This window comes from Buceros rhinoceros, unplaced genomic scaffold (genome assembly GCF_000710305.1).
Source record: "Buceros rhinoceros silvestris isolate BGI_N320 unplaced genomic scaffold, ASM71030v1 scaffold3602, whole genome shotgun sequence".
NCBI lineage: Eukaryota > Metazoa > Chordata > Aves > Bucerotiformes > Bucerotidae > Buceros > Buceros rhinoceros.
In genome coordinates this window covers 12,339-36,467 of record NW_010397028.1, presented here as the reverse complement: position 1 = coordinate 36,467, position 24,129 = coordinate 12,339, and the positions used below count along the sequence as shown (strand labels likewise).

The following is a 24,129-nucleotide window of genomic DNA, read 5'->3' as shown; positions in this document are numbered from 1 at the left end:
AAAAAACCCCCCAAACCCAAAAAGCATTACTTTCCATCTTTACTATTTATAAACTGTTAAATAAGACAGAACAACTGAGCGAGATAATGTTTCAATTGGCTTCACTTTACATATAATGCCTGAATGGCACATTTCTCCCTGCAGCTTATTTTAAAACCGGTGATTCCCTATAAAGGTGGAAAAAAAAAAGAAAAATGAATAATTATTTTCGTTAGTTCTAAAGGTTTCCCTATTCTTCAGAAAAAATTTAAGTTATGATCTTGAGTAGCAGTTTTGGGAGTGAGATAGTTCTAGTCCAAATTGTTGTGAATTATTTAAAGTAATTGCTTAATTAGAACACTAAGATTCTCCTTAGAGATAGTTAAAAGTGATGAAACAACTATGTTCTTAAGAGTTTTGCACACATACTTTTCTATCTTTACATTGGCTACAACCATTTTAACACAAATTAAAATACAAAATTTTTGTCTCTCACCGTAAAGTTGCAACTACACATTTATTTTCAAGGCAGCTCCAATCTTTTCACAATGTCATCAGTAAAGACCGTTGAAATTTATGATGAGATTTTCAAAAGTGCAATGCACTACTCTATTCCTGTTCCCCCAAAATATCAGCGAAACTCCTAATGCTCTTGCTGGCAGAGTCAGATTCGTAATTGCACTGATTAAGTCCTAACTTGTCTGGTTTTGTCATTACAGACCCGATTCAATTCACATTAAAACTTTCGGGGGGTCAGAATGGTACCCTCCAGTACAGCCTGGTGGAGGTAAACAGGGGAAGAGCAGAACTCTACCAGTTGTAGATGGAGACCAGCCCACAAGCCATGCCAGACCTTTTCCAGTGCTGCAGCACATTTTCCCTTCCAGGGTGACTCAGCTGCTCTAGAAAGTGCAGTGGTGGAGTGAGGTCAGAGATTTTAACCTCTCTCTCCCCGCTCAACCTCCTACTCCCCCACAGAACAGGAAACAGCAGCTGACTAGCAGCTGTTTTCTTCCTTCTACAAAAAGCAGCAACATAAGCAGGTCGCAGTAGAGTCAGGAGCTTGTTCAGAGATGGCTCCATGTGGGAGCTGGATGGAGTCCTACATTACTTACCCTTCACTCACTTCGATAACCTGTTTGTAATTAACTGCTAGTAAGAAGCCTGAACAATTGTAGCATTCCCCATGTAACACAGAAATGCCCTTTGTCTTAAAAATCATCTTCTGCAGAAGCCCTCAAAAATGGAGATCGGTTCCAAATTTTCTTGTTTTGTTTTTCAGTAAAACTGAATCACCCATAAACTTAGAGACATGGGACCTGTCAGGCCAAGGCAACTGACTTTGCACCAGGACAGAACCCCTGACTGAGCAGTGGCTATTACCCAAAATACACAAGTACATCTTAAATCACAAAGTGACAAAGCCTTAGTTAAGTCCATGGGAACAAGACACATGCAAACTCATGCAGATCCTTGATTTCTCACTTCAGTCAGACCTTTTCCAGTGCCTGAGACTGAAGTATATGCTTAAATATATTGCAGAAGTGGGTTCCACAGAAGGTCATGTTAAATGCAACTTGATTACATGTTATTATAAAAACAGGTCAATCTTAAACCAAGTTTATGAAGCACAAAACCATAAAAGCAAAAGGAAGTAATTTGCTTCCAAAAAGCCTACAATAAAAAGGGTAATACCAATTTAGTGAAGTATCAGGACAGCCCAAAATTGCACAGGACTAATGTGGGAGTAACTTTGTTGGCTGAGACACTACCGTAGACATCACTTATGTGTAACTCACTAATAATCTACTTGATTCCCAGGTTTTTTCAACTAATGTCATATACATATTGCATATTTAGTATATATTAAACCATGTATATGCATATCCTTTTTACCACTGAAACATTCTCATTATTGAAGGAAAAAAAAAAAGCAGCAGCCACTTCACACTTTCATTAAACCTTATCATAAATTTACATTTATCTTTGGAAAGCATTTGCTCTACATAAGCATAACACTTTGATATTTACATGAGTCTTAATTTGACACCTATGCCCAAAGGACACTTCGGCCCAGATCCAAACCAGATTTGAAAGTTCAAGTGGTGTGCCTAAGTCCAAACTGAACATCTATAAAATTCTAATATGATGTAAGATCACTTAAACTCTTGCAACATTGTATCACCTTAAGTTCTTCAACATCTGAATATTCACCATTTGCACCCATCCAGAATTGCCATGTCACAGCACAATTGAATAGCATCATACTTAATTCATTCCTAAACCAAATCTAGTTAAGAACATACATATATCTCTACCGAAGCTTCCTGATAGATTCAGTGAATATTCTTGAAGGACACGCACCTACCAAAGATATAAAGTAGAGGTAGATGACACTGTATTTTAATGTGCAAAAACCAGATAGTGCACATCCATCCCCTACTCCCTTCTTAAAACACTAATGTACAGTGAGAGCTTCTACCTAGAAAGACGAGAAATTAAGCCCGTTATGTCTGGGAGACACAAAGCCTTACTTTCCAGGAATGCTCTCATCACAAGGACAGGATTATTCCAAGTGGCAACATTCTCTGTCCCTTTTGAAATCATACAGTTACATTCAAAAAAAACCAATTTCAGACTGAGCCAGAAAGCAAGAGTGAGCATGACTCATACCCTAAGTAATTAAAGACACTGGGAAAGAGACTGGGTTCTCAGTCCGGATCCAAGAATTGTTTCTACATTTTATGGGTTAGGGCATCTCCTCATAGGTATAAAATGTAGATCAGAAGTTTTTCTGGCAGATAAAGGAACTCTGAATTATTCCATCTTGAGGAACTGTGCTAGCCCTAAGCTTTTACAATAAGAGGAGAGCGCTCATCTCACTAGCATTTCAAAAAAACCTGTTCTTAGTGCTTCGAAAAAAGGGTGGTGGACTTCCCTTCAGGAGAGGTTTCAGGGTGAGTTTGGGCACTTCTCTGTACCCACCTAAGAAGCATCTGGGGACGTGATTTGTCCCAGTGTTTCCTTGTTTGCTTGCTCTTCACATCATGCCAAGCATGTTGTCATCAGGCAGCTGCCTGAACAATGTGTCATTTGCTGTGAACTCTGGGCTAAGACAACCCGTGTTTTAACTGAGCTACGAAGAACAGCAAAGGGGCTTCCCTTTCAACTAGGCACCAAAAACTTGTATTAGTAGTTCCAACCAATTTTTTGCTGAAGCACATTTCAGGCTTTTGTGATTTATTTTTCTCATGGCACACCTACATCCACTAAGCAACATTCCACGTGCCCACACGCTTCTAATGAACAAGACTATCAGTTGTAGTTAAATTGCTGCTACTTTGGAAAAGTATAAAATCAGGACACATTTCACAATTCACGCACCAATACAGAATGCATGTCTCTGTTAGAAACTTTATTTATGTGCTACAGGAATAAAAACGTAGATACCTGAGTATTTTATTAACTATGGCCCTCGAAGACCCTAAGAAGGCTCTCTTTTGGAAGCACATAAGAAGATAAACATACTCCAAACATACTCCAATTCATAAACCCACAGATCAGACTATATCAGACTCTCTTTTGGAAGGAGTAATTAGAGTCGTCGGATTAGCAGCAGGTTTTCTACTGGAATTATATTTACATTCACATTAAGACTTGCGGACAAAAATATGCTTCTAAAACAAGTCCAAACATCGAAAAAGTTTTCATCTGTACTAATAAGAGAGGCCTAAAAGACCCACATAAGAATAACTGCAACTCTCTGACTATTTTCAGCCCAGTAAATGCAGGTCCACTCCATGTGCAAAACAGATTACATTATCTTGTCTCATCTTTCATTTTTTGATGAAAATACAACATGACAGAGAAGCATTACTATTTCTGTACAACAATAACATAATTCACAAATTTTAAGAGACTAGCTTCACCTATCATGCAAATATTTTGAAATTTCTCATTATAATATGTTGTCAAATAATAACAAAATGGTGAAGACAGTCTTTGTCATTGCCTAGCTGTTGAGGAAGATATCTCAAGAGCAGAGAAGAAAAAAAAAAAGTAACTGATAATTTAGAGCCTGGAAAAGTCTGGCTTCAAGCTTGAAAGTTCATCTGTAGTCCCATGAGGTCACTGCATTCTCTCCAAGCAGTAACTGGCGCCTTTGTAACTTTCAATTTCTGTACAAATTTTTAAAAAAATAAATACGGCTGGAAGAAGCAAGATGATTCAATATCATTATCTTTCCTGCACTGAGAAAATGTAACAGTGCATTACTGGCTTAGAGGAGGAGGAGAAGGACAGGGAAAAAAACCCAGTGAAGTTAACTTTGCTGGCTGCACTGAGTGCCTGCATATTGTAACTCTGCTGGCATGCAGGAGAATTCCCATTTCTGCCATCTGTCCCTAATCAAAACATTGCATATTCTTTCTACTAGTTGGTTTCGCTTTTATGGGATTTTTTTGTTGTTGTTGATTGCTTGTCTTTTGGGTTTTTTTTTTTTCTCCTTTTTTTCAGAAAAGAACAAATACTACTTGAGAGGGGAAGAAAGACCATGAACTGACCCAGAGAATAACAACAAAATAGCACTTACATGGCTTCTTGGGACATTTCTGGCATTTGTTAAAACCCCAGGAAGTACCCACGGTTCCACAGCAGTCTTCTTGTTTAGAAAGCCCAGGAAGTGCTTTGCCACACTGGAATAGTCAGGTAAAGAATACTTTGGTTAGTGACACTATTTGATGCTCATTTCTAGTAGAACCTTCTTCTTCAGTCATCTTGAGTCAAGCTCTTGCTGAAACACTGAAGATTCACTGGAGCTCTTAGCTGAACTTAAATAGTGCTCATGCATTACAACGGCTCTCTACACAGGCATGAGCAAATTAGGTGATATTATTATATTCCTCTGCGTCAACTTGAAAATAAGGAGAAAGAAACAGAAGAGAACAGTATGTCACAGGAATGCGTGAGTGTATTTCCATGGTAGTAAATCACCATTGGCACTTATTGCCTACATTTTTTCCTCATAAAAACGTGCTTGCCCACTTTTGAAAAAGCTGTATAAATTATTTCAAATACCTTTCTCTTTTAAAGAAAGACAAGAAGTTTTTACTGTGATTTCGCTAATGTTATTTCCCTTTTAAAAAGCCCCAACTTCCTGCCAACTTATGTTTAATGTTTATGACCACTTACTGAAAATTGCCAAATTATAATGACAGATCCTGCTGCCCAGATACTGAAGGACACAAGATGACTGAAGTCGAAGTTAGTGATGCTCACGTTATTCCAAACAAGCGTCTCTTTCCCCACACAAATAATTAATCTTGCAGTAATTTCTGAGGACAGTAATTATTTTTTCTCCCCTGATCAAGAACATACTCATGATTTTTATTAATAAAAATACTGATTTTCAGAAGCTTACAAGGTACTAGTTGTGTTTTGGACTGTTGTAATTTTCTTCCATTTTCCATGGTAAAGAAAGCTTAAATGAATTTCTGAGATGCAGACATTTAAAAAAATACATCTAAACCTGTCAATTAGGTATAAAACAGAAATGCACAACGAATCACAGAATCACTGTGGTTGGAAGAGACCTTTAAGATTATCAAACACAACCATTCACCTGCATTTGCCAGGGTCCCTAAACCATGTCCCTCAGCACCACATCTACATGTCTTTTAAGTACTTCCAGGGATCAGGACTCCACCACTTCCCTGGGCAATCTGGTCCAGTGATTCACAACCCTTTCTGCAAAGAAAATTTTCCTAATATCCGATCTAAAACTCCCCTGGCACAACTTGATGCCATTTATTCTCATCCTGTCACTTGTTACTTGGGAGACCAACCCCAACCTCACTACAACCTCCTTTCAGGTAGTTGTAGAGAGTGGTAAGGTCAACCCTCAGCCTCCTCTTCTCCAGGCTAAACAACTCCCTCAGTTCCCTCAGCTATTCCACATAAGACTTGTTCTCTAGACCCTTCACCAGCTTTGTTGCCCTTCTCTGGACACACTCCAGCACCTCAGTGTCCTTGTACTGCGCAAGAGAAGTGCAGAACAGCTGCACTTTGTAACACTTTCAAAGCGAATACTGATATAAATAGGCAAAGCAGCAAACAAAATGTGCTGAAGTGTGAATCCTCCATAAAAACCTCTGACCCAAATGCTCACTGCTGCTTAGCTTACAGCCCAAGATAACTGTCTCATTCCATGGCAGAGGCTGTTGCCTTGTGGTTGCTTTCACTTCAGCTGGTAACCCAGCAGCTCCACAGAATGCTAAATCGACAGGCACCAACAGCTTCCTGCAACCTTCCCAAAATTTTTCCAGTGTGCTTAATCATACTGACACGCATGAGTCAATGATGTTTCTGAAGCACAGTTACTCTGTGTAGCTTCACAGTGTGACTACTGAAAGGATAGCAGGCTACCCTCTGACTCAGAGTCCCCTCTTTGCATGGGGAGGGCTGGCAAGACATCACCCCAGCCACCCCACGCCCTCTTTTAATGAATACTCCCCCAGCGCCTCCTGAAATATCTCAGCAACAAATCAAAAGCAGCACCAGTTCACCATTTAAACATCAAACTTTAATGTACAACCTGCAGCAGCTCAGCACTTACTGCATGTGAAGCTTAGACATTTGTCAGGGGATGCGCCAGCAGCCTGGAGCATCCTCTGTCCCACTGAACACCAGCCTCTCTCATGAAACACCGTATTAGCACCAGGGCAACTCAGCAAAGCTATGGTGTGCCTCTGCACATCATCCCTGCATGAGTTAGCACCACTGGCGCTTTGAGCCTCATTTTAGGGTGACACATGAACAGCACAAAGAACATAGTGGCCAAACAGGATTAAAAAGGCTGCTCAGTAGTTGTGCAACTTCAGGAATCTATTTTCACACTACTGTCTGCAGAGGGTCTTGCGACAAATTTTCCCAGATACCAAGGGGTGAGAAACAATCCCTGCTTAAATAGTATTTGGTTGTGTTAAAACAGAAAAGCACCTAAGCAAGTCCCACCTTTTGGATGCAGGCCCAGGCTTACAGTACATGAGCAGAAACTCCAGAAATCTTTCAAGTGGAGAGTACTCATAATGGCTCATCCAAGCAGCTGTCCTAAAACCTTGAAGAATTCATGTTACATCTTTAACAGAATGCTGGTTTCTCAACCTGCATCCCAGGTGACTATGCCCTAGGATGGCTGATTTTACTTTATAATCACAGCTCCTGAGTTTTCTTTATAATCAAAGCTGCTCAATTCTTTTCCTAGAGCTAGAACTGCTTTTCTTCAAAGATGGAGAAGACACGTACTGAAGCTGTATACTGTGGCTACCACTGAGAGTCAACTAAACCACTCTGCACTTGATCCTCCTTTCCCTATTGTGCTTCAGTTTTACAACCTTCCTCTCTCTGAAAAGAAGCGGAAGAATCAAGGCTGGTGCTGCACCTCCCCTTGTGATCTCAGAAACCAAGCATTTGGGCAGTGAGGTACATTACCTAACACCCAGTGCTCCTCTGCAAGGTCACAAGCCTCAAGGACACATCCCAGCAGCTCATGTGTGTCAAGGCAAGACTCTACCAACATGTAAGCCAACGTGCTATCATGAACTGACCCTTTTTTCTTTTTCCCCAGAATGGAAAAGGTGTCATTTAACAGCAGTAAATTAAAAATGTGTAAAAAGAGAAGAAGAAAAAAAAAGAGAGAAAAAAGATGGACTAAAGCCCACTTTTAGTTTAGGTGTGGTGCTACAGCATTTGCACTCTACTGAAAATCATGATCTCTGTAGTCATAACTTTCAAATTTCCATATAAAAACCATGAGCAAATATAAGGATGCCAAAGTTTGAGTCATCTGGCAACTCTGGTTTGAAGTCCTGTCAGTAAAAACAGGCAATGATTAAAGCTGCTGCTCCCACTGCCTCTATGGTGACTTACAGCTTGATGAATCAGTGATAATCTGGTTAACGGCCAGATCATTGTAGAAATGGCCAGTGAGGAAAAGCAACTGCCACATGGGGTTCCTAGTGGTATAAGATCTGAGTAATTTTGGAGCTATGCATCAGAAAAAATAACTGCTCTGCAAAGTCTTAAGCCAAGCAGAGAGATCTATGGCTAATAAATCCTGATTTCTCTGGTACATCTAATAGTGCTTCAGATACTTTCAATACTCACAGCACTGCATAAACCATTTCCTAGCCAGCTAGTTTCTTAGGATGCATGTTAAGATGCTCCTCCCTTTCACAAACTTACATGTCAATGAACCGAAGCTCTGTTTCTACAGATCTCAAAAACCTTTAGGTAATTTCCATCCACTTCAAAAGTCTTACCCATTTCCTACTACTGAGAAATCCTCATTAGTTTTTCAGACAGTCTGTTCCAGTCTCTGAGTCAGAAGTGGGAAAAGTCACTTGTGGGAATCCGTAACTATTTTTAGTTTGTCTCACCATTCAACACAACTCCAACACAAAAATATGAGCCTAAAATGAACAGGGAAGCTGCTTGTACAGAAGCATACAGCTTGCACCATGCAAGACGACGATGCCATTCCCTAAGCTTAGATTTATGCTTTCCTATCATCATCCCCACACATTTTAAACTAATCCAGCCTGTATTCCTGAGGCCTCCTGCAACAGCGAGCAGATTTTCATAAATGATACTTCTGTCACAAGCTTGTGATTTGGAGGCAATTCTTGTTGGTTCAAAAGCAAAGAAGTCATGAAGAAATAGTTTAAAAGAGCTCAATTGTGCTGAAAGAGGCTCAGCAGTAGCAGCAGTACAAGGCACACATGGTACTGCTATAAAACAAAGTTCTTCCTGGGTAAAGCACTAACAGACACTGAAAGTATTGTTTTGAATCCACATATTTTTCTCCATGCGTGCCTGGCCTTCTATGCCAATATTTTATATAACTGAAGGAAGTACTGGTAGACCAAAACTCATGTCTGACCCTGTGTTGGTGCACAAAGGCTACTCCAACCACATCATCTCTGTTTCTCTGTCCAGACTCCAGCCTCTGCCCCATCTCCACAGTCTTGGAACACTAACAGTACTTGAGTTGTGCACTGCCACCAGGGTTTCATTCGTTTTCCAAAGCTTGGGAAAAGGAAGGATTATACCCTCAAAATCCCTCAGCTAAGGCAGCAGAAGGAATTTATTCAGCTCCCTGTAAAATGTGGTAGAGAGCCCAGTCTGGCAGTCAGTCTCAGGGCAGCCACAGAGGACTCTGGCCAACAGACCACATTTCCTGGGGCTCCCGCTCCGGCATGACCCATCTACAAATCCCTGTCACGGGCTGATAGTTAAAACCACAATACACACTTAAATAAAGGAGTGTCACATGATTAACTATGATTGAAATTGATAGGTGCTTTGCCCGAGTTAGTAGCTAATGACTCTGGGATTCAGCTCAAAAGACTGCATTTCGCATACCACAATAGCTGCAGTGAATGGATACACTGTTTAACTTTCTGTAAACTATTCAACAGGCACAGACCTTGGATTGTTGCTGCTTTTTTTTTTCCTATAGACGCAACACAGCAAGAAACCTCAAACTTAATAAACCGTATTACTGAAACAATTAACGTACTTAATTAGCTTACTGACCAGCTGAATGACAGGTTGTTACAAATGAAGACTATTATCGCATGTAGCACTGGCTCACTAACAGGCATTGTCTCAGAAGCAGAGGAGAGAAACTTAAATACTTCCAGACTTTCTAAAAGAACTGGTAAGGAATTTGTTTTGGCTTAGGCAGAGCATTCTTCATAGGCAATTAAAAATTATCCATCTTTCTTCTATTTGAATAATTAAAACAATGTTTGGTGTTTACACGATACATCTTTAATCTTCTGATATTTCAGCGTATTGATCTTGCAAAGAATCTGTTGTGAATGAAGCATTAATCCTGGAAATTAATCCATACTGATTTCTGACAGTCTGTTTATTTAAAAACTTCAGAAGCCAAAGCATGAGCTTCAAGGAATTCCAGACAGTTATTTTATTTTATGAGATGGTATTTTTAAGACTATTCTAAAGAAAAAAAAAAGGTTTTTAAAGTGCTCTAAGAGAAAGAGTACCAGTATGAAGCACAGAATTTTACTTGTATCATTTTTCTTACCTAAAGAATATAAATAAGGAAGTTCATTTCAAAAACCTGTCACAAAATGAAAATACCTGAAGTTTATCTCCGCACGAAATGTTTTGTTAAATCTAAAGTTCAACAGAGATATTTATAAAGTTGAATGAATAATTTCAGCTGATGTATTACTACTGTCACTGCCTCAAGACTACATACACTACAACCATATGCATACAGTAGTATCAATACATTCAGTAATGCGATAAGAGCTATCAATACATTTTGCTGCTCTGATTTCTAAGTCAAAAACTTTGATGCCTTGGTTTAATATTTCTCATTGTGAAAAATTAATTGATGATCTGAGCTCCTAAAAACTTTGAGTTCCTAAAAACTTTATGTATATTCTCAAAATTAAGTATATAATCCGCATACACTCTTGGCTGAATCAAGTTAAATAAATGCTTAATAATTTGCAGTCAGAATCTTTATCATGATACGATGCTGACAATTTCTGACTTTCTAGCTGCCACCTAACAGTGGTGAATACTTTGTATTCTACCAAGTCCAACAGCAGAGAGAATGGTGTTGTTCAAACTAAAACATTTCCCGTAAAAGACATTATTTGATCCCACTGAAGATGCTGATCAACTCATCATCATGGCTTGGCTTCATGAACGAAGATCTGGGAAGGGTTTTCCCACGCTCACTGCAAGCGATAAGCACCCTTCGGGGCTGCGCGGTGGATTTTTTAGGTGAGGCGCAGCGTGCGCGGAACTGGCTCCACCCTTTACACCTGAGGCTCATCTGCCAGGGCCCAGCGAGCTTGGACGGTGACAGCGAAGTTCTCGGGTCGTAGGTTTGGTTAGAGTGTCCTTCTCTTAGATGATGGATGCCTTACAGGGCTAAACGAGCTCCATCTGCCCGGGTTTGGAGTCAGAGTTGTCCTTCTCCTAGGATGGCTGCCCGAAGGCTAGTGAGCCCATCCTGCCCGTGGACACACTGTGTCTGACCCTTCAGCTGAGACCTGTCTGGCCTGGGAGACCCCACTGGAGGCACATGCCACCACCAGCACAGCTCTCAACCTCACAAGGGCACGCAAGCTCCTTCCCCACGGCAAGGGGGTACCCGTGAAAGAGTCACTGCTCCACCTCCGGACATCACAGACCCGGGCATGGGCGGCCGGGGCCTGCCAAGAACGGGAGTCTTGGAGGTCTGCTGATCAACTAACATCTGTTTATCAGACATACTTGTCATTTATCAGAACTAAACAGCATTTGAAACACATTTGCATGTGTATGTGAGGATTTTGACGAAATGAAAGATTTCCAGTAATTTTAAATAGTATTTACTAGTGTTCACCATTAATGTTATTTAGCTCTAATTTATTTTATTTAAAAAATCTATCAAAACATGCTTCTACTGTCTGTTATAGGTGGTACATTTTGATTTTCTTTAATCTAATATTTTCCAAAGTATTATGGTAATACATCAAATTTCACTTTTCAATACCAGAACAATTCTGGCATCCTTCTCAATGAAGCTGTAACAAGTATGGACCTTTTCTGCAACACCTTTCAAAGTAATTTGCAAGGGAAGCACAAAGATCATTCAGCAAACAACTGACAAGTGAGGAGCGGAACATATACCCTGAACACTGCAACCTGGAACTGACCGGAATTCAAAACACCCCAAGAAAAACGGGAGGATCAGAAGACAGCATTTTTAAAATTCTTTCAGCGATCATTTTAGAGAGCAGTCCAACTGTTCTCAGTAGTTACACCAGCACAACTGAGGAGGAACGAACAAGCATCATGACTTCTCAGCCAACTTCTCTTCTGGATGTTTTGGCAAATGTTGCCTTCAGCCAGGTAAGCAACTTCACTACCTGTCTCTCTTTAGAGTAACAACTCTGTTTCATTTTGTTTTTAAGTTATAGGTGCTGAGATCACCAGAACTCTCCTTTGGTAAAACTGATACTCAAAAATATCTGCTGAAGAGAACAAGCATTACTTCCGAATCTAGTGAGAAACAGCCTGCTTCAGAGAAATTTAGAAATACCAGCTTCTCCAATTTCTTGCTGCTTTGCAAAAAATGCCTCTCTCTTTACAGTTAAGCAAAGAAGAGGCCAAATCAATTTTCAGAAAAAATACTTTCCTAGCCAAAATACTGAAATGCAGTAACCATAGGAAAGCACATGAATATACTTAGTAGACATTTCAACCTGATCTCAAGGGGGGAAGAAAAGCAATGCTTAATTATTTTTATATGCATGTTGATAGATGATAGGCACCTGCATTGTTTTCTCAATTTAAATGCAAAGTAACCATATGCAAAATTAATAGGGCTCAAGACTACCAACGCAATCTCTACTGGGTGCACTACTGACACTGTAGGAATATTTGGGGAAATAACAAGATATTCCATGTCATAATAAAGGCATTTTTCTTAGAATTAAAATGAAAAGCATCTTAAGAGGAGGAATTAAGGAAGATTATTTTTTCTCTTCTCTATTTGCTTGCTTTTTGAATAGGATTTTGAGAATCAGTGGTCTAAGACAACCGACTCCTTGGATTTCAGAAACACAGAACTACGTGATTGTAAAGGATCTTGCAGGACACCACACACAGTCTCTAGCTTTTGAAGGCACCATAACAAAGTGTTTTCCAGGAATCTACCGTTCTCCATCTTCACTGGGATTTTTGTCTTAAGGGGGCCTACAGGAAAGATGAGGAGGTACTTTTTATCAGGGAGTGTTGTGATAGGATGAAGTGGATGCCCACCAACCTGGAAGTGTTCAACCTGGTCTAGTGGAAGGTGTCTCTGCCCATGGCGGAGGAGTTGGAACTAGATGATCCTTAAGGTCGCTTCCAACCCAAACCATTCTATGATTCTATCCGGGAGCAATGATCATTCAAAGTGTTCCACTCGGAGAAAAGAGAGGCAGTCCAGAATACTGAATTGACGTGAGTAGAAAAGAGAACCATCCAGAACACTATTTGCTTCCTGTATTACTTTTTGAAAATGGAAATATTAACACTACTTTTATAATTGCTCTTTCCACTTTATTTCCCAATGCTGAGGACACTTCAGAAAACAGTCACGATTAAGCAGTACATACATACAAGTGTGTATGTATTTATGAAATCATACATCTTTATCTATTCCAATTAAACTGGGAAAATGCATTCTTCTAGCCTCTCTCTCTCTCTCTCTCTCTCTTCCTGTCCTCTAAGCTTGTAGACTGACATCTTTTCACACATCTTTTACTACCCTTTTCTCGTGGTTCCTGCCTTTGGTTATAGTCTTTTATGATCCTACAGACAACTGAGAGTAACAGGTCTAGAAGAATTTCTGTGTTGTATATTAGGAGTGATCAGAGGCCTCAGAATACAAACAGATTCTTCAACTATCTGTGGCACAATGTCCTCCAAGCTTCAGTTCAGGCAGGGTGGCTCCAGCTGCTAACTGTAACAGTAAGTGCACTGCAGAAAACATGCTCTGGCTGTCTTGGGATTTGAGTACAGCAACTATCTTACTGTTTTTGCAGAACTTCCATTTTTGAATGAGATACATTAAAGGAATTTAGCTAAGGTGTGGTGAGGAAGAATGCTCCAGGACTCCCATTCTGGGCAGGCTCCGGCCGCCCCGTCCCGGGTCTGTGATGTCCGGAGGTAGAGCAGCGACTCTTTCACGGGCACCCCCTTGCCGTGGGGAAGGAGCTTGCGTGCCCTTGTGGGGTTGAGAGCTGTGCTGGTGGTGGCATGTGCCTCCGGTGGGGTCTCCCAAGCCAGACAGGTCTCAGCTGAAGGGTCAGACACAGTGTGTCCACGGGCAGGATGGGCTCACTAGCCTTCGGGCAGCCATCCTAGGAGAAGGACAACTCTGACTCCAAACCCGGGCAGATGGAGCTCGTTTAGCCCTGTAAGGCATCCATCATCTAAGAGAAGGACACTCTAACCAAACCTATGACCCGAGGACTTCACTGTCACCGTCCAAGCTCACCAGGCCCTGGCAGATGAACCTCAGGTGTAAAGGGTGGAGCCAGTTCCACGCACGCTGCGCCTCACCTAAAAAATCCACCGCGCAGCCCCGAAGGGTGCACTCATCACTTGCAGTGAGCGTGGGAAAAGCCCTTCCCAGATCCTTGTTTGCGAAGCCAAGCCATGATGAGGAAGAATGTGTTGGCAGATGAGAAGTACTCCTCAGAAGGCTGTGCAAAAACTGAAGCATTAAAATCAGAGGACCTGTAATTGAAAACCAGTTGAAATTCAAAGAAGGAAAGAACAAGAGAGGGAGAGAAACAGTATGGTAGAGGTTATGCACACAGAAAACCAGAGTAGAGATTGTGATACCATTTTTATCCTGTGCTTTTATCCTGGACCAAAAGTAAGTCCAGGAAAGTCTCTGTTAACTTGCTTGATTTGCCTACAAGAGGTCACACACACATCCTTCCATCAATCTACTCTATAGAGAGTGAAGTCACCTCTGATCCCAGGCTATTTAATAGAACATTTCTAAAGCCAAATATACAATCCACCCTGCAAAAAAATGTATAAACACTGATGATTGTTGAAAAAAGTACAGATATGAAAATAATCCAGCATAAACTCCTGAAAGGACTTGTAACACATTGCTACTAATAGGGAAATCTGAGTTTAGCATACCAACTGAACAAATAAAGAGAACCCTCATATTTTGCAAAGCAAATATCAAAGAAACAGAAAACCAAATTCTTTTAGAAGACATCTATGTAAGAGTTGAACAACAACAACAAAAAAATTGTCTTCCCCTGTTCATGGTATGTTTAACATATTTTGCATAATGCATAATTAATATGCATTGTCTGACTGCTGGAAAAACATATTAACATTTTGGGTTCAAATTTGAAAGATGAATGAGTCACCTAAATCTACATTTATTGCAAGGTCTTAAACGAATGCTGTACAAAATGCCACACTACAGCTCCACTTCTAAACTGAGCCATTAAATTAAATAACAAAAGGCCTCTGATAAACGAATGCTGTACAAAATGCCACACTACAACTCCACTTCTAAACTGAGCCATTAAATTAAGTAACAAAAGGCCTCTGGAGTCCTTACTATATTCTTCTCCAAGATTGACACTGAAAAGGTCATTTAAAAAAAAAAAAGAGAGAGAACAGTCATTGTTCTAAAGTAGAAAGCACTACCGTTTCTTGAGAGCACTACAAAGACACATTTTTCCATGGGAATACTGAAAAAAAATTATAAAAATTGGAGACAGTAGTGCATTTACTGGGATTCCAAGTCAGGCATGAGGACAACACAAATGTATTTTCCCTTTCTCTCCCTTTAAAAGGAGCATGTTACTCTTTTCCATTCAGCCATGAGTAAAGTTTAGTTTTAAAATCAATATAACGTGAGGGCCATGGATAGGACACTGAAAGTTTTGGAGATGGCATTCTGAATAACTCACTCATCCATGCAGCTGAAAGAAAGGCAGGAAACTGATCAAGCATAAGAAAGAGGCAAGACATAAAAGGTGCAGAACCCACTGTCAAGCCTACAATCAAGGAATGAACTTTGTCTTCCCCTGTATATAGGGAAAATAGAAATACAAATAAATAAGAAACGACTATTGATTATCATAATTATTTCCAGAATTTTATGATTGCATATTATAATGCCATGTTTGTGACATCTCTTATTCTTAGGAAATACAGAGAAATGGTTGTTTGACGCAGGCCTTGCTTCATTTTATCATGGAAAATCCATGAACTTTCATTTGAACATGCTGTAGAAGCCAATCACTGAAAGAAAAAGAGAAAAATGGCTTACAGGAAGAAGTCAGTTCTTTCGAGCCGTCAGAGGATAACAAACTAAGGAACTGGAATTTCAGTTTGAGATTCCAGAAGGTAACTGTCTTGGGATCTGCCACCTACATTACACTCACCCTGCATCCTGCTTCTGCTCATGCCTGTTCCCCATCACCGATCCTCTCCAAAGTTCCTTGTCTCTTTGTGAGTTAGGTCTCTTCCTTTCTTTTTTCTTGTTTTTTTTGGCCAGGGTGGGGTGGGAGTGGGGTGGGGTTTGGGGCTTATGTGTGCTGCTTGGGAGCCATGAAAAGATTTCCTTGCTGTCAGTTCTAACACTTGTCATCACAGCATTCACTTACAGCTAGAAGAAAGATTTTGCTTCAGTCCCTCACTTCAGGGATGACGAGTCTGTCCCTGTGAGGGGAAGAGAGATCATGCCCTGTGCAGGTGGAGTCTTCGGAGAACTCTGCTGCCAATATCTGACAGATGTTTGTGGAGTATATTGGAAATAGATACATTTTTAGATGCTTGAAAATTGGCTAACTTTGGGTGCATGTTACTAGAAGGACCAAACGCAGAGTGACCTTTGCGATAAACTTAAGTTTCTACTTTGAAACATACAGACAATCCAAATCTTCAATGAAACAGTTGTGAATCATTTTTTTAGCCTGAATAAACAACATATTACTTCTCTAACATCATCCCTCAAAAAAAGTGATTGATTCTTCAGAAACCTCCCACAAAATTTCAGACTGAGGCATACATTCAGCTTAAAAATAATTAGATCTAAAAAGTTAAATTTTGGTCAGGTGACAAGCAATAAGTAACAGGATGTTACTAACTTTTCTATGACCTCTTCACATGTTGATTTTTTAACTCTCTCTATATATTCACATACATGCAAATACGTAAAAATGGTAATTGAGTCACTTATTAAAATGCTTTCAAGGGCTGAAAGATGATAGGCAATTTTAAATAGTCATATGTAAAGCCTGATGTGAATATATTATTTTAAACTGAACACTCAATTGGCTTCACAATTTTTTCTATCCCATTCGATAGCCACATTCGAATAGATTCAAAACATTAAACTACAACACTGTAAAACATATGAAGTTGTTGGATAGGAATTTCAATGAAAAGTGCAACTCCTTAAAAAACACTGCCTGTTGAGATACACATGCAAAGACATTCACGAAACTGAAGGACAGTACAAGCTGTGGAAGATGGTGTAACCTTAGCTGTTCAATCAGGAGTGAGAGAGATACGATTTAAGCTATGGGTTTTTATCTGGAGAAATAGCTTATAACTGGAGAAGTTATGGCCAGAATAACTGAAATCAGAATGTCAGGGATCCAAGTCTGCAGAAAATACACTAGGTTGAAGGAGAACGAGGTTCAGAAACAAGTTATTTTGTAAAAAAAATACATTCTTAAAATAATTTTCTTTTGGAGAAGAATGTCATTTTTTTCACTCTTTTGAAATAGTTTTAAAGCTACCTGTCTCACAAGCCTTAGCAACCATTTCTTACCTGTGTCCCAATAGTCTCCTGGAAGCAGCGCCCAAGCTGAGTTTTAACTGAAACAGGAAACATATGAGGAATGGGTTGTTGATTTGTATAAGTAGTATGTCCTTTCTGGGTCTTCTGATATGGAAGACCTTGGTAAGAGACCTGTGGATGTACTGGCTGAGGTACTTTCGCTTTTTGTCCTGTAGACGTGCTGTCAATTCTCGAAACTTGATGGATCTGAACTGAGGCTTCAGGGGGATGTTTCACGTGGATATTCACTATGTTAGGAGGGTACTTCACTAAAACAATTGAAGGAAAAACACGTAAGAAAAATTTGTAATAGCATATGTAAAAAAAACCTTAGGCATGTCTAAGACATTTCTTTTTTGTACATTACAACTTTTATAGAGTGCCTTGAAGCGACTGAAATATAAATAAAGCCCAAATTTGGAGGTTAAAGGGAAGGCTGAAAGAACACAGTCTCACTAACGAAGCAAGATGATGAAAAAATTGTTCACACAGGAAAGAATGACATTACAGGGTTGTAAAAACTGCTGCATAAACATGGATGTCCAAATTGGGTAGTGTGACATTAATATTTGTGGTCACACTATGTAGTAGGAATCCAATTTAAAGTTCCAGATTTCAAACTCTACTGGATTCTTTTTGGATATATAGGAAACTTTATTTCTTTTTCAGACCCATCATCTTTCTCTGGAACACAGAAAAAGCTTCAGATTTCATCCCTTCACATTTATATACCTGCCAAATCCCAAATTTGCCCCTGCAAGAGTTGCCAGCACCTCAACCATCTAAAAATCACCACTCCCTTCACTGAACTTTGAATTCAGGATTTGGCAGATAAAAAGGGAGGAAATGTTTTTCAGATACTTCCATTTTTAAATACAGTTGTAGTTTTAAGTAAACATAACGCACATAGAACTGTTTATGAGCTTCAAGCCTCTTTTCATTGAAACACAAAATGCCCTTTAAACATGTAACTCAAATTATTATTGGGGGGGTGGTAGTGTGTCAGAAAAGTTCAGAAGTCAGAGTCAGGAAAGTTCTGGGGAGCTTTAGGGACTAATACTCGAACGTGTTATCGGAAACTATTTCCCAGTGGACTGTGTAGCAGGTCCCTAGTGAACAAATCCATTGAAAAGACAAAGCGGATACTCAAAAGCATTTATAAAATATTGTGTTTCCAGGAGGATACTGTCAACACTTCATTCACAGCTATGTGACAGACAGAACTACTACATTAGATTATATTTATCATAAACATACAGAGTTTGGTCTCTTTTAGCAGTGTTATTCAGGAACTAGTTTCCAGTAAGTGAGCCTTCTCATATCTTTCCCCCATATATTTTGGTTCAATTCAGAGGTAGCAATCTTGGCGAGGTGATTGACTTTTCTTGTTGAGGGTAGTTTTACAATCTGGCAATTCAATCAAACAAAATTCACATTAATTCATATGTTGAGAACTGAATTACAGAGGTCTCTCCCTACGGACGGGATCTCACCCACACAAAATGCTACCAAGAGACACAGGAAACAAATTCAACACTTCTCTTCAAGGTCATCAGAACTTGTCACTCTATAAAAAAAAAATCAGTGGGAAAAACTGAAACCTAAAGCTGACTGAACTTTCTTTGACTGGGCAAAATTTTATTAACATCACCGTTTTTTCTTGTTTCTGATTCTCTGCTTTTTTTTTAAAAAAATCAGTGGGAAAAACTGAAACCTAAAGCTGACTGAACTTTCTTTGACTGGGCAAAATTTTATTAACATCACCGTTTTTTCTTGTTTCTGATTCTCTGCCTTCTTCACAGCATTAGTAATAGGAAATCCTTACCATTTTTTTCTATGATATTGTTATATGACCTGGAAAAAATGTTCTGTTTAACTGACTCATATCACAGCCTATCTACATTTAAAAGTTCACCACTAAATTAACTTACAGGACTCTACCAAATGATGTAACAAAGAGAAACATGGACTGTATTTTTTACATAAGATTTAAATTTTGTAATGTTGAAAACCTTTGTCTCTTCTCTGTACTAGTAACCATGGAATCACCTGCAACTTTCTATCCAGGTATACTGCAATTTATGGACTCTGCCCAGCCACCATCATTCTCCTTTTGGACACATCCACACTCCTGGAAGAAGCCCCCTACATTATCCTTTGACTCTGCAACCTGCATTAAATTCCATTGTTAAGTGAAGAATATTTAGCTATAAACTCTTCTCAATAGCACTGTTGTTATTTCAGTCACTAAGCAACACACTTCCCAGTCATTCTGGTGAGCTCACAATTCAAGTTGTAGTGTCAGGATTCAAATTGCGTAGACAGATCACTATCACTACTGGTTAGATGCCCAAAATTAGTTACTAAAATCAACTCCAAATGAAAAAATATCTATCAAGAAAAAGGTTACCTTTTGCACCTTGCTGTCCAGACATCGTCAGTGGTAAAGTATGAGTAGAGTGGACAATTTGTGATTGTCCTACAGCCTTGTTCACCTGTTGTGGGTGATGATACAGTTTTGGAGTATTGGCAGTCTGCACAGGGATCTGACAAAGTTTACCAGTGTAATTAGGAGGGCACTGGCATTTATCTCTAGAGCTACACTGGCCTCCATTCATGCATGGAAGGTGGCAAATAACTGAAATGAAAACAGAAAGAAAAATTTTGTTAATTACTTTAGTATTAATTAATCTGACCACATATCACACAGAAAGGAACAGGGCTGAGGCTGTTTCCTCTTCTGACATCTGACATGCACTTTCAGTTACCTTATGGTAGAACCACTTCCCTTGCCCTCCTTGTGGCCTCTGCCTGGATCACATCATCTCCCCATGACAAACACAGCAAGCGCATTCTTCCCTTAGAAATCCCACCAGTTTTATTTTGTTACGCTATTAAGCAAGATGCTAAATTAATATGTTGCCTAGCTGCACCTCTTATTCACACTTCAGTACAGGTATTCTTATCTAGTCATCCTCGCATCTCTGAAGATCCTGAACCTCCTACGCTTCCCTGGAAGACTGGGGAAAACCTCACCAGAGACAAGAGTAGACAGTACTGGGGATAAGTTTTCCATTTTCACTGTAAGCCTTAGTTGATCTCCAGAAAACCATGTCTTACTGAGTATCTAGATTTTTGTTTAACGTTTATCTCTCAGATAAAAAAAAAGCTAATTTGTATACTCATCCATGCAGATCATAAAAACACTGAGAGATTCTACTCAAATGACACAAATTACAAAGTATGAAATATTTTAACTCAACTATAAAGACAAGGGTAATTACTTCTGTGCCAGCTAGTACTTGCACATTTACAGCGTTATAAACTACCAGACGAAATATGAAAAATGTCAACATCAAATGAAAAATATTTGTTAACTTAGAGACTTAAACAACAACAGCTAGGGTCCAGCACTTTCTAAAAATATGATGCAGGACTTTATAATCAACCGTAATCTAGCTGAACTGTCAACATTTTCAAGAACTGATGTAAAAACAACAGGAAAAATAACTTAAGTTTTTGTTCAAGACAAACCAAAGCAATTTTTTCAGAAAAAAAAGATTTTTTTTTTTTTTGAGAAATAGCGTATCATATCCATTTGTCAACTTTAAGATAAGATTCTGACTGTAAAAATAAATAAATAAAAATCGAGACTTCACAGTAATTAGAGCTGAATTGGTACTGCTTGGTCTATATTGCATTACAATAAGAACGTGAAACTGTAAATAATGCAAGGTAATTAGGAACCTAGCGCTTATTATTCCAAGTGATGCAATCTCTGGACAACCACAGACTATCACTATTATCAATACCATAAAACACTAGTATTGGAAAAGGAACCTGTGTGTTGTGGGTCACCAGATGACAAAGTAGGACACTGAGTAGCCCAAGGAGTTCCAACCCAGCTGCATAACTCACTTGTCCTATGAAAAGCGTTCAAAATGAAAAGCCTGTCTCATTGCAGAGCAGCCTCACATTGTATTGGCAGGGCCTGGAATGGTGATGTCACATACGTTCACGCACCAATGTAAACAGACAGAATTGTTCTTTCCACTCTGTTCTGTAAAAGTACTTTAATACTATTTTCATTTATCTCATTTTCATTTCATATAAACTGATTGAAAGCACTGTGCTAAAAAGCCTAACTGACTTCAGAAGGCTACCCATGCCAGTGCAGGCCTCATTTTTTGGGTCCCAATTCTGTTGAAACTTTGAGTGTATAAAAGATGACCTTACAGAATGGCTGTTACTTCAGGGCAACATGAAGAATTTTTGACCCCAGCAGTAATTAAAGTAAGACAACTCTCTCTCTCTGGCACTATTTCTCCCTGAGCAGCCACAAACAAGCAGGTTCACTGTAATGGCAACAACATACAATGAATTTTAGGTACTACCTAAAACTGCCTGAGCAAGGTTGAAAGCTAAGGTGGTTTTCCACAAAAGTACCATCACACGATGAAGTAGGGAACAGAAGCATTAAGCAGACGGTGATTTGGTGTTTGAAAGACGTACATTCAAACAAAGGTAAACAGAAATAGTTTCACTGAGGAATTCCTTGACTGCTAGAAGCTTGCCCCTTAAATTTCCTTCTTGCCGTGTCCAACCTCAAGACAACAAAGTAACGCGCAAAATCCACCTGTTAAGCAATATAAATACACCTAGTATTTCTACCAAAATAACGTATTTTCTTCTGAGCCCTTGTTCCTAATAAATCAGTCAGCATCTGGAAGGCCACATCACTTGGGTATCTCTGCCTTACAAGGTGCTCTTCAGGCTTTCCTTTCCTGCAGGAGCCCACTGAGTAACCAACTGGTACGTGAAAAGCTTTGCTTTCAAGCAAACGAAAGCTTGTGCAAAAGAAAAGAGTTCATTCATGTCTCTTTTCACAACAGTTTGCTGTGGGTGTTCACACAAATTACTTGTGCAAAAAAGTGCAAACAAATGCCACTGACAGGTCTAGTATGAGGTAAATAATGAAGAAATTTTAATTTCTCAGTATTTACATAACGGAAAATAAAAATTCCAAGATGCCCAGATGCGGGGCATATCACTCAAGTCAACTGGTTTTTGTACAGATATATTGATTTATATCTCTCGAAAGTCTAGCCTAATGTATGAGGAATGAAATTTAAATAAGCACTCATTAAATCTATTCTGAGAACATAAAATTGTGTAATAAGGCCCCTAAAAATTCTGAAACATACCATTTAAAGTTATACTCAGTCATGTAATAAGAAAAAGGATGTGATCTTCAGGCTAATCTGAAACTCTGATAATCCAAATAGCAAATACTATGAGAACTTTAAAAAAACCCAACAACTAAAATATGAATGAAACATTGAAATAAAATATCCAATAATTTTATATAGGTATAATAGACACACACACTAACTGCAGTGTTTTCTCAGGCATTCCATGGCCAGGAGAAAGGACTACATTTGATTATTACACTGGTGCTGGAAATCACAGGCACACACAACTTCACCAGCAGTGGAAGTACACACAGACCATTTGAAAAAAGTAAGCTGAAGGGGGGTAAACCCCTGAAGAGGCAGAGGAAAGAAACACTCCTTTTCCTCCACAAGGCTCCGGGAATCTCAGGTTAACAAAGACTAAAGAGCCCTGAGGAAAGGACCACTTAAGATAGAAACAGGATATGTTTGAACAGCTCAATTTCTGATGAAAGTTTTTTTCCTTTGTTTTGTTTCGCCATTGAGGTTAAGGAACTTAAACAAACAAAATAGTTGAACACTGCCAGAGGCATGGGGGACATTCCTGACAAAAACCAGACCCATACGCTGGGAGAGACCATTAGAACACGTTGGGTTTGTATGTATGTTCAGAACTGGCATACAGACAAAGGGTGCACTGGAGCCTGATTATCACTGGGCTGTTGCCATTTCCCCTGAAAAGGAGAAAAACAGGATATAAAATTAGCCATTATGGTGTGAAACACTCTAACTGTTTGGAGCCTGACAAAAATGTGGAGATAGGCCTAGATGACAAGAAATATCAGTACACATGGGTATCTTAAAAAAAATGGAAAGTATTAATGGACCTAAGAAAGGCAACAAATTCTTCACTCAGATCTGTTGTAAGCAAAGTCTCTCAACTGTCTCTTAAGGATCAACCAACATATAACTGAACAAATTTAATGATTACTTAATATGAATGAATGTCCATCTTTTAGAACTGTAGAGACAGGTTTAAGAAATTACAAACATTTTAAGTGTTCTTCTCATCCTTGGACAATTAATCAGTAGTAACAAGCTCTGATTTCTCTGGCTTCCAAAAGCCTTAACTCCCCCCACCCTAGCACAGCTTGGTGGGTATCACCACTCAAAATGAGCCAAGCAGAGAAGATGTTTGAGACGCCTCCACAGAGAATCTCTGAAAGGCTGAATGCACAGACAAAGGAGAACATTTGCAACACAAATCCTGACAAAGCTGCCACAGCTCTGGGTTGGAAACGCAAGAACAGGGCAAGAAATCATCGACAAAACAGAGAGGAAACCACTGAAACACAGTTTGTCCATGTAATTAAATAATGCAATTTGTTTTCAACAAACTCGAACAACTTTGAACAGCTCCAGATAAACTAATTTAAGCAAATCCAAATGTTTTAATTTAATCAAAATAATGTGTAACAAAACAAATTCCAAGCATCTAAATCCTTCTAATCCTTAAAAAATAGCCCACACTTACCCAAATAAGCTTTCAGGATGGATGGAAACTCCCTTCCTGTA

At 39.3% G+C, this 24,129-nt stretch overlaps 1 protein-coding gene across 5 annotated transcripts in view; it reads right to left on the bottom strand.

Moving 5' to 3' along the window:
- Positions 1 to 20,017, bottom strand: part of LTBP1 (latent transforming growth factor beta binding protein 1) — a 101,580-nt gene extending 81,563 nt beyond the window's left edge. For 4 of the 5 annotated variants that reach the window (XM_010146072.1, XM_010146073.1, XM_010146074.1 and 1 more), the window contains exons 1-3: positions 19,794 to 20,016; positions 17,375 to 17,652; positions 4,571 to 4,673 (exon numbers count right to left, since the gene is read on the bottom strand). In XM_010146072.1, the coding sequence (XP_010144374.1) occupies positions 4,571 to 4,673; positions 17,375 to 17,652; positions 19,794 to 20,001 (589 nt within the window). In that variant the 5' untranslated portion in view covers positions 20,002 to 20,016. Of the gene's footprint in view, positions 1 to 4,570; positions 4,674 to 17,374; positions 17,653 to 19,793 lie in introns of all 5 variants that reach the window. The other variant, XM_010146071.1, reaches the window with a different exon arrangement.
- Positions 20,018 to 24,129: the final 4,112 nt, after the last annotated feature.